General features: G+C 38.8%; 1 protein-coding gene across 3 annotated transcripts in view; it reads left to right on the forward strand.

Annotated features, from left to right (window-relative positions):
• The window catches only part of KAT2B (lysine acetyltransferase 2B), a 39,633-nt gene that overhangs the window by 6,629 nt on the left and 18,365 nt on the right, over positions 1–14,639 (forward strand). For all 3 annotated transcript variants that reach the window (XM_014883347.2, XM_088164035.1, XM_088164028.1), the window contains exons 2-7: positions 1,903–2,029; positions 6,639–6,784; positions 7,264–7,353; positions 9,041–9,222; positions 11,418–11,609; positions 14,050–14,156. In XM_014883347.2, the coding sequence (XP_014738833.1) occupies positions 1,903–2,029; positions 6,639–6,784; positions 7,264–7,353; positions 9,041–9,222; positions 11,418–11,609; positions 14,050–14,156 (844 nt within the window). The remainder of the gene's footprint in view (positions 1–1,902; positions 2,030–6,638; positions 6,785–7,263; positions 7,354–9,040; positions 9,223–11,417; positions 11,610–14,049; positions 14,157–14,639) is intronic.

A 14,639-nucleotide genomic window follows, 5' to 3' on the forward strand; every position in this document is an offset into this window, starting at 1 on the left:
TTTTTTTTTTTTGTTGACAGTTTCTCTATCTTTGTATTAAATGCAAAAACTTTCATGGCAACACTGCCTTTCTCACAAAGCAAATATGTCTGGTTTATTTGGCATCATGTTTGCATTGGGAAGCTAATTGAAAATAAGGGATTTTGTGTCATCTCCCAGATGTCCAGAGTCCGTGCACCGGGGCAATCTGTGGTTTTCAGGTATCCCTCAATCACTGATCTCTCAAGTCCATTTAGCTTTGAGAGCCTGCAGGGCTGCATGACAAACACAAACACAGCTGGCTCAGTGCCTGTGAAACTGTGAGGGATGGCTTCTGCCATAAAATGACACTGGGCTGCCTTCAGTTCTCTGCCAATCATATTACTCACAGAAAACATGATAGAAAAAGAACATAAACCTCGCCATAAATCCTTTTAGATTGCATTTTATGAAACTTAGAAAAAAATTTGTTTGAATCTTCCCCTCATTTCATCCCGAAGCCTCGCTGATTTCACTTTATAAATGCATGGGTTGGCAGGCAGTCTGCACCCATTTAGTGAGCTTGGAGAGCCAGGAGGTTCAAGCCACGCAGATTGTCCCTTTTTCAAGGGAAATTTGTGGAAATGGTTTTGCTGGGCACTTGCAGGTGGATTTCTGAGTCATCCCAGTGCCTACAGAAAATGCTACTCCCAGCCCTTGGTGCCTGCCAGAGCCAGAAGCCCAGCTGGATAAATGCTTAAGCCTCAGGGATGGTAAAAACATCATGTGGTGCTCAGCAAACTGCAGGCAGCAGTTTTCTTGGTTCTCAGGTTACTGAATACTGAAATGAGTTTAAAAGAACAATTTACCAGCCATTTACAAAGCTGTGTTAGGAGCTGTCAAGCTGTGATCCTTTTTGCTTCTCTAGGGTTCTTCTTCCTTAGGTAGGATGGGATTTGGAAACTTAAAAGGAAAATGAAATAGGTTCCTGAAATAGATCACAATAAATGTATGCAGAATCAGTTTTGAAAATGATACATTAGTGCTGCATATATTACCATCACAATTTTTCCTACTAAGATCGTTTCAGCCATAAATATTATGCAGCAATTGGCATACTTTCCTCACTGAGGTCTCAGCAGTGCAATTTCATGAGTATCTTTTTGCAACCCAGTGCACAGATATCTCTGAAGAGTAGAAAAGCATGCTTTCTTTTCAATTAGCTCTTCAAATAGGAGTATGAGTGATGTTAGAATAACCAAGATCTTTTGGATATGGAGAAGAAAATCCCCTCCTGTAAGGCTGCTCTTTTGGAATCAGTACTTTGAACTTCTGAATTATTTGAGACACGATTACCAAAGTCACCACCTCTCCCTTCATGTTCTCCCCTTTTCGCTGCATTCTCTTGTTGGTTGTTTCACACTCTGTGAGTGTAAATAAACTTTCTAGAGAAAGCAGCAGGTTGCAGTGCAAGTGTCACTGTCTTTAGCATCTGATGCTTTTGTGGCCAAGTGTTCCGTGGTTAAACAGCCTTCTCCAATAATGCATTTATTGTTTGGTTATTTCAGCATTAGTTAACCCTGCCTGGGTTGTCATGGGCTTGGTTTCAGCTGTGTGATTCCTTGGTGCCAGTGTAGCTGATGGGGCAGTGACAAAAGTGCTGCCTGTTAGATAACCTGTTTATGCTTAAATAATTAAATCACTCTGGGTGGCAGGATCAGTAAATGCTGATTTACTAGCAAATATTGGAATACTTCTTTCGGTAGAGTGAGGGCTTTCTGCAAAGGAGCTAGCCGGGGTCTGTTATGTATTCTGCTTAGCAAACTGAGTTAATCTCTCTGTTTGGGATACTGTTCTATTTCTGATAATCTCCAGGGAAAAAAAAAAAAAAAAGGTTTCCTGTGTTTTCTGGCATAGATCAATATCCCTTTGCTTTGATTTCAGGCCGAGGAGTCCTGTAAATGCAATGGCTGGAAGAACCCGAACCCTCCTCCCACGCCGCCGCGGGCCGAGCTGCAGCAGGCAGCGGTCAGCCTGGCCGAGCCCTGCCGCAGCTGCAGCCACCCCCTGGGTGAGCATCCTCCTCCTCCTCCTCCTCCTCCTCCTCCTCCTCCTCCTCCTCCTCCTCCTCCTCCTCCATTAGGTGTAAATGCCCGTAGCTTAGATTGAAATATGTTTAATATGGGAATATCCTAAAATTGGTTTTAAAGAAATTCAGCTAAGGTGCAACTCCTAACTACACTGACTTTCGAAGCTGTTAAAATGCAAAAGCACCATTAAGCTACCCATAACAATTTTAATACTTAGTGTTACATATGCCTTAACCTTACATAACTTTATCAGTCAGCTGCCCTCCTTACAAGGCAAATGACTCTCTCCTGTAGGCTGTATTATGTTTCCTTACTTAAAAACAAAGTATAAAATATCCTTGAACATCCCTAAAGCAGATACTCCTACCTGCAAAAAGAACTGTGTATTTTCTGAGTCACAGAAAATAAAACTGGGGTTGTACATCTTAGCATGGTCTAAGTTACTGTGCAGACAGCTTGCATGTCTTGGAAGCAACTGCTCAAAATCTACTGTTAAATAATGTTGTGGTTTTTGGTCTTGTTTTTCAGACTTAGAATAAAAAACAATTTGTTACCCACATATCCTGAAAAACAGTGCTGAATCACTGTATTATTATTTTAAGAATTTATACTTATTCACAATAAACCCGATGGCTGTTTCTGTATATATCAGAATCACAGAATAGTTTGAGTTGGAAGGAACCTTTTAAAGATCATCTAGTCCAGCCCCCCTGCAGTCAGCAGGGAGACTTTGTTAGGTTGGGCTGTTCTGAGCTCAAACCAACTTGAACTCGAATGTTTCCAGGGATGGGGCATCCATCACCTCTCTGGGCACCCCTCATTGTAAAAAAACCTTTTTCTGATCTCTAATCTAAACCAATCGAAAGCCACCACCCCTTGTCCTGTTACTACATGTCCTTGAAAAATTCCCCCTTTGGCTTTCTGGTGGGCCACCTTTGGGTCCTGGAAGGCTGCTCTAAGATCTCCCTGGAGCCTTCTCTACTCTGAGCAACCCCACACTCTCAGCCTGACTTCATAGGAGAGGTGTTCCAGCCCTCAAATCACCTTCATTGCCCTCCTCTCGACTTGCCCCATTATAGATCCACATCCTGCTTAGCAAATACTCAATAAAAATTCAGCTAAAGTAAAATTCAGAACTAATTGAAAAGAAGCAGTTACTATTGAATTTCTGCTGCCCAAAACTTAGAACAATGAAATAAAAAAAAGAGAGGGAAATTCAAAGCCTTCACAATAGATCATTTATTATTTTACTTTTGAAAAAAATACTGTATTTTGAATGGAATACTTTTTTTTTTTTTTTTGCATGGGATTTATTTCTATTTCTACTCTTGTCTTTTTTATGCTTTTATTACATGTGATTTATTTCTAGGCTTTTCAGGAGAATTTTTTCCTGATACTCCAAATCTCTGGGTTTGCTTGCAGGAGAAGATTAACAAAGGCATAATATCACAGAAAATTCAATCACTTTAGCCAAGTTAGTTTCAACTTTTCATCACACAGCTTCTCTGTGCTGCTTCTGTTTATGCAATTAGGGTGGCTTGTGTTATCCATCCGTTTCAATCCTGGCCTTTGAAGAAAGAGATTTTTCTTTTTTTAACTTGCAAGATGTGCCTGTCAGTTCTCTGTTCTTCAGCAGAATTTGTGGATGCTTTGTATTTTTGTATTGTAGAAAAACTCAGCTCTTCTAAAATCTGGGCCTGGTTTTGGTCTATTAAAAAATATTAAAACATTCTTTAGCTAGAGAATCAGAGAAAACCAGTACTGTAAAACCAGCAAAAGTATTCTATGAAGAAACTGTGTTTTTATTTACTGCTCTTTTTAGAAAAGACTTCTTTTGACTTCAGGTAATGAGAAAGATGTTTCATTTAAAATAACTGAAATGAGTTTCTGTGTTCTTCCTCATACTACTGGAAAAATATGTCTTTCAGCTGTGTTTTCCAAGATAATTTTCCTATTCATCTCCTCTAAATTAATCTGCTTCTGCTGAATACCTTTAAAACCAGATTTACCACAAGATGTGTGGGTTTCACATTAGCTGTGCTCCTTTTTCTTTTCAGAAAGCTATTGAAGTAGCAATGTAGAAATTTCTGTGCTGGTTAAAGATGTACCTGACGTAAAATGTTAGATTATTTCTTTTTCCTTTTCTAGAATTTATTTTTTTCATCCAGAGGTAATCCTACTTGTTTGAGATGTCTCTTTTAGGGGGTGTGGTTTGACCTTCAAGACAATGCAGCTTTTGATGCATAAATCTATTTGATTGTGTGTATTATTGTCTACTTATCTACAACTTATATTCATCCTTTTAATGCTCAGCCCCACAGTTTGGCGCAATGTGGTTGTTTTAATGAATATTTCTTTTATTTGGGTGATATCTTTTCTAACACTGTGAGTGGATTAAATGCTGGAACAATTCACTGTCCACCAGCCACAAGACCAGGTGTTGCATAGTCAGAGACTCTTTTCTATTTGATTGTTTCTCCTGTGTTGCAGGGTGCATTTTTAATTGGTAAATATTGTCAGTCTTGAATCACTTTTAAAACTAGTTAATTAATATGCCAATACCCCATATACACATTGAGTCTCTTTTTTTCCCCATCACTGTCTTCAGTTCCTGCTATGCACCTTCACACAGCTTATTTGGGTATTTCTTGGTTTTAGTGTTTTGAGATAGGCTGTGGATACATTCCTCATTAACCTGTTTTTTCACTGTTTTTAATTTGTACACTCCAGTGCTTGCTTGCTGAAGTTGCAGGTCTTCCTATCACTTCTTCCTTTTGCTTGCTTTTTTGTGCATGCTCTAGCAACCTGTACATGTGATAGTTAAATTTTATTTTTTAGGCATAACAGCAACTGAAGAAGGGTGTACCAGTTGGGAAGTGCATGTGACTCTAGTCAAGAGTGATGCAGTATTTGATGTCAGTGTACTAAAGGTTTAATTTTAATAAAACAGTTACTAATGGCTATAAAGTTTAGGAATGGGCTGTGAACATCTGAAGAAAGATAGTTTGTTGGCCTGGTGTATAAAATTGGTGTCTCTTTGGTAAATATATGCTGGTAATACACTTTTAGATTCACAGTATAGGTAATAATTCTCTAGTTTAATAAAATGTTTAAACAGCACTAAGTAGTCAAGGCTCAGTATTGTTATGGAAACTGCATAGAAATGGCTTCTTATGCTGATGTTTTATTCATTTGTTGAAGGCAAGGTTTCTTTGGTATGTTATCAGTTTCTAATGCAAAGCTCTTCCAGGGGGATATTTATTACTTGCAAACAATCAGGACAAACTTCTGAGAATATTAACCCTTCATACCTGTCTTAAGGACAGAAGTTAAATAATTTTATTCTGCCCAAAAGACTGACTATCCTCAAAGGAATCTCATGATGGCCATGTGCCTAAGACACTATATTATAAGTTTTCATTTAAGTGAAAACAGTTGCTGACATGTTTTTAAAGTTCTGCATCAAAGTGTACTTTTTACTTGAAGCCAAACAAAGGTATTGAATTTAAATGGTTTGATATTATACTAAACTTCTCAAAAGAAACCAGCTTTGCCGAGTGGCCAATAAATATGATCATTTTCAAGTCAAATGTTATTTTTCCTCACTAACTCCCCAACTAAAGAGTCAGATTTCCGTTGAAAAAATATGTTAATCTTAAGAAGTAAATATAGATAAAATTTATTAAAATATTAAAAACGAATATGTCCAAATTTAAAAGTATTTTTCTTTGAAATTATATTTTCTTGTCCTTTCAGAGGAAAGGATATGCATATCATATTGGCCTGGAGTCAGCTAAGATCACTGCTTTTTGTAATGCAAATATCTTCTTTCTGGGCGTTGACTTTTTGTTTTACACTGCTTTCCTTCTTCCCGGGGCCAGTTGTTAAACCAGCTTGAAATGAATGCCCCACTTTACAGGGAGAAGCCTCAGGCTTTTGAAAATTACAGATGTGGAACTGTATTTACCTTTGGAGATGATAAAAGAGAGTTTGTCACTTGGAAACTGTGGCGTGTGTAGTAAATTCTGAACAGAAGAGCATGTCTGCAAAATCTTTGTTAATACAGTGTGCACAAAGCACAGTTTGATCTTACGTGATATGAAAGCAAGGGACTTAGCCAGTAATGCCCAGCTCTAAACAAAAAGGCATTTGTCAGAACTGGGTTTCTTTCACTGTTCACAAAATAAGGTGCTGCTTACATCTGGATTATATAATTTATGGGAATTATGGATTTATTTTCTTAAGTCAAGAAATCTTGTCTCAAAGACATAGCTCTAGGACAGTTATATAGTGCAACATATTAATACAAGCAGGACTTGTGTAGTCTGCTTTAAGTGTTAACAGATGATGTGATTCCAACCAGCTGCCCATTCCTCTGCTGTGGAAGTTACCACCCCTGGTCAGCCTTTACAAAGTGCTCTGATGTGACACAGGTTTCAGTTACCTCTGATAAGATGTGTTCTGTTTAGGTAGGTTATTACAGGATCAGTGCCTCTACAGTTAAGGCTTAGTTGGAGATCTCCTGGGCTGCAGTTGTGCTATGGGTTCTCTCAGTAGCCTTTTACAAATTTGGGTTTTTATTTTGTTTAGCTGCTCATGTTTCTCACCTGGAGAATGTGTCTGAAGAGGAAATGAACAGGCTCCTGGGGATTGTATTGGATGTGGAATATCTGTTCACCTGTGTCCACAAAGAAGAAGATGCAGACACCAAGCAAGTTTATTTCTACCTGTTCAAAGTAAGCTGAACTTGTGGAGAATCTTCTCAGATTTTTCACTTTCTCACACATAAGCCAATTTCATTGCTGCTCGGGCATGGATTGACTTTATCTGCAGACACAGCTCTTCCCTAGGATGCTGCTCTGCTGAGTAACTGTGGGCTGGACATTCTGGTACTTGCATGTACTGATTCTTACTCCAAAAGTCATCCAGATGATTGAGGACCTGGCCCTGAGTCCCATGTATAAACTGCAACCTTCTTCACTGGCATGAATGGTAACTTAGCTGCCTGTATTTCCTCAGAGGAGCCTCCTGTATGCATTTCAGAGAAAATGATTTCACAGTGAAGTTTAGTAATTACAAATTCAGATGATTGAACAAGCAGATATATAGCCAGGAGAATTCCAACACTGCTCACAATGTGTTGTACCCTTGTGACTTCCATTGATTCTGTGTATGAAAATATACTAACTTTTAAAAATTTGTGTATTTTTAACAGCTTTTGAGGAAGTGCATTTTACAGATGGGAAAACCTGTAGTAGAAGGATCTTTGGAAAGTCCCCCATTTGAGAAACCTAGCATTGAACAGGTAAAGAGTCAAACTGTGGGTTTCGTTGGTGTGTGGTAGGTTTTTTTGTTGTTTATTTACATATTTTTAAATTTTATTTTGGTGGGAGTTTGAAGGCTTTGTTTGTTTTGGGATTTTTTGTAGTTTTTTTGTCTTTTTCTAAATGTAAGCACTGGCTTTGAAAACAGCATTTTTTAGGCACTTTGCAGATGTTTCTGTGTTCTGCTTAGGACGAAATGGGGGCTATAGGAGACTGCTGTTGGTTCTCCTTTTAGTGTTTGTACAATAGTTACTTTATTTGACTTCTCATCATTGGTCTTATGCTTTAATGAAACTGACTTTTTTGTGGGTTTAGAGAATTAACTTGAAATGCTACTTTTATGTGGGAAGTTCTAATCTTTCTTTGTTTCAAGTGATGAAAAATGCTGTTGAAGTTTTGAAATCCAATATTAAAATGACACTTGCCTTCTGTATATCAAGACAAATGTTACAGTCCAATTCAGTGAGATCATAGCTTCTCTCTCAAAGGGTACACAAGAAAAAAAACAAAGCTGAAACCAAAGAATAATTGAGGCTTTTGTGACTCTCAGTAGATAAAGAACATATGACAAATTCAGTTTTTGATTAAGCAAGCTCCTAAGAATGCACTTCTGGCAGACAAGTGGGCCCATGAGCTCCAGTGAGACTATGCAGAGGCTCCCATACCTCGCTGAGCTCGATGTTTTATCATCCGTGGATGAATGGATGTTCTATTGTTGAACAGGATAATTTTAACTGTGAAGACTGTTATGTAGTAATCATTTCTTTGCAACTCTCACTTCTTATCATTTAGGAAGATCAAACCACTTTATTGCTGAATTTCTGAGAAGTCTTTAAGTTCTCCTTTAGTATGAGTATAAACAAAAAATATGTATGTAATCCCACTAGGCTCTCAATCCTTAAAATACGTTATTAAAAAGGTTTTGTACGATGCATTTTTTTTGGCAAATTCTTTATTATGTCCAAGTTGCCTGAGAAAATAAAACATAGAGATTAAAGGGTAATTCTTCTTACAGCATATTTTAAAATAATTTTCTCTTTAAAAAAGACCAATATTTTCAATTCTGTTTTTAGCCACTCAGTCAAACAACATTATTTGCTAAGCACCAGTATTGTAATGGATTTATAAAATGTATGTGTTACAGCACTTTTAGTCACCCATTTCAATCATGTTCAGTAGATTTTTCTTCAAACTGGACAGCGTCCAAAGTGCAATGAGGAGACATGATTGTGAAGTATTAAGACTTCTTGATGAAATAATGATTTGTAGATATAAACTTAAGTAGAAGTCCATAAGCCCTAATCTATTATTGAAAAGTAGCTGGAGAATTTTGAGGGTGATGGTTGATTTATGTACAGATGAAATCCTACCAGAACTTTCTCTGTTCGCTGACTTTGAGAAGGAAGGAAAAAAGGAATTTTTTTCTTCTTTCCCTTTACATAAGCTGCTGAGAGGAAGTTAAAAATACCTGGATGTACCTCCTGCTGTCTACACAGGTACCAGCCTATGGCACCTGCATGAGTAGCAGACCAAGGTGTTCATGGTCTCCGATATTTCTTTTCTTTCCTACGCAATGCAAGTTCATGATAAACAAAGTGAGGAATGTTTGAGGACTCTCCAATAAAAATTATGGCTAAATTATTAAACAGAATTTTCTTACTTTTCAAGGGTGTGAATAACTTCGTGCAGTACAAATTTAGCCACTTACCCTCGAAGGAAAGGCAAACAATAGTGGAACTGGCTAAAATGTTTCTGAACCGCATTAACTACTGGCACCTGGAGACACCTTCTCAGCGAAGACTAAGATCACCCAATGATGACATTGCAGGGTATAAAGTGAATTATACCAGGTAATGCTGCTTTTGCCTGTTAGGACAAATAGGGCACGTACAAACTTCAGGAGTACACCAATATCTTTATGCCATAGATGGACCTTGTGAATTCTTGCAGACATGAGTTTAACATGAAGACTTAAGAGTTTTTGTGAGACTGCATGTGTTTCACATTCGCATCCTTGGGTCTTGAGAGATGTGCTTTATCAGCCAAGAATGGGGAGTAGACGCTGGAACACTTCTATCTAACAATGCTTTTGCAAGGTCTGTGTTTGTGAAGTGCTCTCAGCCTTCTTAAGATATAAGCCTCATGTAAGATCCCTATTTATTATTCAACTTTAAAAAGAAAAAGAGAGAAGACAACATTTAGCATTGCAAAGCTTCACTGTTTGAAACCAAGTCACAGAGGAGTTGAAAAATGAAACTCATTTTGCAAGTGCTTGAGTGCTAAATGGGGAACAGATATTACTGGGTTCCTTAAAATTATAGTTCTTGTTATGATCATTTAATGAGTTGTTAGAATTCAAAGGAATAACTTAGTCGCCGGAGGATGAAGAGCTAGGATAAAAAGACGTGCCTCTATTTATTTTCTTTTTCTCACAGGAGTAGTGCAGTGCCTTTTTCAGTGGGCACAGTGGGAGCAGTTCAGAGTAGTTAACCTCTGTGAGCATGCTGGCCGAGCTGAGCACCACCTTCTGGCTGCTTTCCTGGTGGCCTTTCCTCTCACACACCTCCTCTCCACGAAGGAGAACAGCAGCCAAGCTGGTGTGAGCTTAGACTCTGGCTAGTGACAGAGCAGACTGTGCTGTGTCTGTGACCCAGATGTCACTGCGAATTACTGCCATAAAGGACACTTATAATCCATGGTGCTCCTAAGACCATGTTTGGTGGGTGTTCGGCCTCCATTTGTTTGTGATAACCAGTGTTAGTCAGGGGTGGTAGGAGTTAAATCTTTTTAGAGGTTGATAGCTAATTGGTTCTGGTTGGTAGCTTTTTGTTGTTAATTATTTTGTCATTTGTGTTTTCTCAGACTATCCTGCCTACAGTCCCTAAGGTCCCCCCAGACACAAAGTGCTCTTCCCATCAGATCTCACTTGTCATTGTGAGCTTCTCTCCCCTGTGTTGTCTGAGGCATTGCTCAGGGTGCTACTGTGCACCATGGGCACACCTGAATTTTTGCAGTCACCAATTTCATTGGAGAACCTGAGGATTTGAATGAAATTGTGTCAGTTTCACGTGCATTCTTGTGTTTTGAGAGCTGTGCTTTATCAGCCAAGAACGGGGAGTAGAAGTCTGTGAACAGCTCTATCTCACAACTCTTTTGCAACTCATGTTTGCAAAGATTAAGGCAAGAGTTTGGGAGAACATTTCGAGGCAGGCTGTACTTTGGGTGTGGATGAGGAAATGTGTGCAGGATCCAGCACAGTATGTTTGCATCCAATTCCTAATACTTTCTTTTCATTGCTGGAGCTTTCATAATGGTTGTGGTCTGATTTTGCTTGAACTCCAGATACCAATGACTGTTCACTTTCACACAGATATCAAAATCTTATTTATGAGATTAACAGATATTGTGATCTATATAGGCAGAAGAGTTATCTCTTCAGTACCATAATCTCTTTTCCTAGAAAAGAAACATGACATGCTGTAATTTTCCGTAGTGCAAAGTTTATTGTGGATGGAGAATACTGATAATGAAAGAATAATTAAGTCATAGTGTAATGGGAAGAAGCCAACTGGTGGAAGACCAGGGTGGGAATCCAGTTGGATTGGGTTGGAGTTAGTTAAAGGTGTCACCCATTTGCCCTCTGTGTGGGGAAAAGTAGAAGTTTAGAGGGTAGAACAGGCTGTGCTGAGGGCCTTTGGGGTCAGTGGCAGGAGGGGTGTGAGGCTGAATGAATGAGCTATGGCGAGAATCCCTGACATGGCCATGAATTTTCTGTAATCTATGATTATTATCTGGAACAAGAGCACTTTGTGTAAACTAGACTGCAGAGAAAAAGAATATATGGAAACTTAAAAGTACTTGGTTGTCATTTCTGGAAAAAACTGGGCAATATAAGTGCTGCTTAACTCTGTCCAGCCTTGTAGTGGAACTGATTTATATGGTCATTTAACTCTCAGCTGCATTATAAATTATGTGAGTAGTGGTTTTATGGCATTAAGTCATATGTTAGATGGTGATAATTGTCTCCTTTTTTTCCTCTTTACAGGTGGCTCTGTTATTGCAATGTCCCTCAGTTTTGTGACAGTCTACCTCGGTATGAAACCACCCAGGTTTTTGGTAGGACATTGCTTCGCTCTGTTTTTACTGTAATGAGACGACAGCTGCTGGAGCAGGCCAGGCAAGAAAAAGACAAGCTTCCTCAAGAAAAACGAACACTAATCCTCACTCATTTTCCAAAGTAAGGGGTCACAGTGTGCCTGCATTCAAAGTTAACCAGCAGCTTCATTGTGGAAAGGGAGAAATCACCTGCAGCTTAAAATAATTTATCTTTTTATTCAGTAGCAACTAGATACTGCAGCTTTCTCTACTGCTGTACCTTAGATTAGTGTATTTTATGTACACAGCTGCTTGCTTTGTTTTGTCTTAGGGTTTACTTTGTGAAAAGGATTATTCATACTGCTGGGGGGTTGTGCTTTTTGTCTATTAGTAGGTATTGTAGGCCAATTACTTTATTTTTCTGTAGTCCTTGGAAACAATGTAGATCCAGACCTCCAAAAACATGCTCACATCTGCTTTGGTGACGGAGCATTAAAAAAGGGGGATGTTGTACAGAGTTTATGAGAATTTCAGTTTAATTCAACATTGTAATAGTGAACAAAGTAGTCACCCCGCCCCTAGAAGAGATGGGTTTATTAGAGAGGAGTCAGTATAAAACTGCATCATTGAATCCTAAACTCATAAATTTAATACTGAGTATCTTTTCCAGTACCGAACGTTGATGACAATCTCTCACAATAAAACACCAACAATTACCTATAGGGGTATTGAAACATGCTGAATTTTGACAGTCCTTAATTTCAAATATTTTGCTGGTGGTAAAGAGGGGTAGTGATGCTGACAGGATCATTCATTGTAATGAATTCCTGTTAAAATAGTGTATCACTTAAAAAATACCCTTATTTTACGAGGGTAGCTTTGTTCTCCAAGGCATACTTTAAAAGCCTGTCCCTCCTAAGAACAAATGAACTGAACCTACAGAAGACCTGGTGGCACTGATGCTATCTGTGCAAGCTACTGTGCTGGGCCAGAAGATGGGTTAGAGCTCGGGGGAATGAAAAACAAAATGAACTTTTCTAAGATGAGTAGAGCCAGGATTTGTTGCTCCTACTATTGTTAATAGTTTATTTTACCACTTTGAAAAATGTGCACCATCTTTGGGGTAGACTGCTATGGATACAGGAATGTCTGTTCATGTCTGGGAACAGGATCATGATCTGGCACTGAAACAGATATAAAAAAGGACTTAACACCCCATTGATGCAAGGAGCAGATTTGTGGAGGAAGTAGATGTGCATATGCTCCTGTTTTCACTGCCTTTTAAAGCCTTTTGCAGTTATTTGAAAAGCATTATTATTCACTGCAATTCCTTTTGATATTCTGCGGGGTGAAAAAAGTACTGTTTGCAGATGATCTGTGGGAAGTATGAATAACATTTTAAATCTTTCATGGGCTGTACTTATCTGAATAATTTGTCTTTCCTCTGGCATTGTTCTGAGCGAACCCCACGGGGGAGCTGTGTTCTCAGAGCATGGAGCCTGGCATTGGCACAGGGCTCCCCTCTGCCCTGGGCTCTCCTTTAGGGCCAAGGGAGCACCCAAAGGCTGTGTCTGTGCATACCTAGGGAGCAGTCACTAACGGGGTTGAAGGCAGAGCCTCTGTGCTGCCTGGAAATGGAGCTTTGGCTAAAGTTGAATTTGTCCTTCTGCTCTGTCACAGATGGTCAGGTCACTGTTACAAACTTTTTAGCCATTTTCAGCTGTGTAGACAGCAGCAAACACTGCACATTGCTTAGGTATGGCTGCCCTATATATACAGTATGAGAGCCTGACTTGATCCTGATAATCCCTATCCTGCTCAAGGAAGTTTTACTCAACAGTCCTGTTGGTTTCAGCTGAACAGTTTCTATACATATAGATGACTCCAAAGAGCAGAAATGTGCTATGTCAGCTTCTGGCCCTTTTGTGCAGCATAGGATAAGCAGCTGTCTTGCTGCTGGGAGGGAATTGGTGTATTAGCCCTAAGAGAGTGAGTGTGCTGGAGAGTCTGATCTGTGGAATATAATAATGCCAAGAGAGCTTTAAAATCGTGCTGTTTCTGTAACTGTACCAAAGTAAGGTTAAAAATACTGTTATGCAACCACAAGCATGCAATTAAATGTTACAGTAGGACACTTAAAAGAATGAAAATATCTTCCTAAGAGCATTGTTAGTAACACTGGGGTTTTATCAAAGGCAGAAAGCAAATGCATCTGCAAAATACTGGTTTATCAAAACAGATATATTTTGCCATCATTGTATAACATCAGTCAACTCATAGCTTTCTCATTAGTAGAGTTTTGTTCTGTAAAAGTAGTTTGTCTCTTTCTGTAGTTGCAAATTAGGTAACTATTGCTTGCAGTCAGAGGTAAAGTTTTGTAAGTGAAAGCAATCTACTGAACTGTGATACCTCGTGTCTACTCTGGCTTGTGATTTTTGAATGTGTGGGGTTTTTTTAAATAGCATTGACCAACAGCATTTTCTTACTGACTTAGTAAATGTTTTTAATTTAATGCTTATTTTGAAAAAGAACCTGTTTGGAATGATCCCATTAGTTGATATTTTGCCTGGTTTTGTGCCTAGGTTTCTGTCTATGCTGGAAGAAGAAGTGTACAGCCAGAATTCTCCCATTTGGGATCAGGATTTCATGGTGTCTAGTTCCCAAACTGGCCAGCTGGGAATCCAGACAGGTAATTTGCATTTAGTGATGGGTAACACAAATGAAAACTGCATGATTTAGGACTAATGTGGGGCTTTTTTAATATATATATTAGAGAGAGAGAGAGATGTTAGTCTGTGACCTTTTAAAATAATAGTTTCATTCTCTTAATTGGTGAAACAGCTTCTCCCTTTATTGAGTTTGATTTGTCCAACCAGTCTTAGAGCATTGTATATTGGACAGATGAAGCTGAAGGATGAGATTTTGCTTTTCAATAGAGCCCTACAAAAAGCCTTTTCATGAAGCTAAATGCCAGCAGGCCTGGCAGGTATGTGAAGGAAGTTTGTTTTCTTAGCTTCTGCTCAGCCCTGCAAACTAATAAAGCCTGATATTTGCAATCCCTGTTACCCAGTCCCATCTTAGGTAGAATTTAGTTTAGAAAAATACACTGAGATAAAGCTTTAATGTCTCCACTTGTGAACTGGTTGCATAGCTCTGTTGCACAGTGTTCACT

This window comes from Sturnus vulgaris, chromosome 1 (genome assembly GCF_052056855.1).
Source record: "Sturnus vulgaris isolate bStuVul1 chromosome 1, bStuVul1.hap1, whole genome shotgun sequence".
Taxonomy (NCBI): Eukaryota; Metazoa; Chordata; class Aves; order Passeriformes; family Sturnidae; genus Sturnus; species Sturnus vulgaris.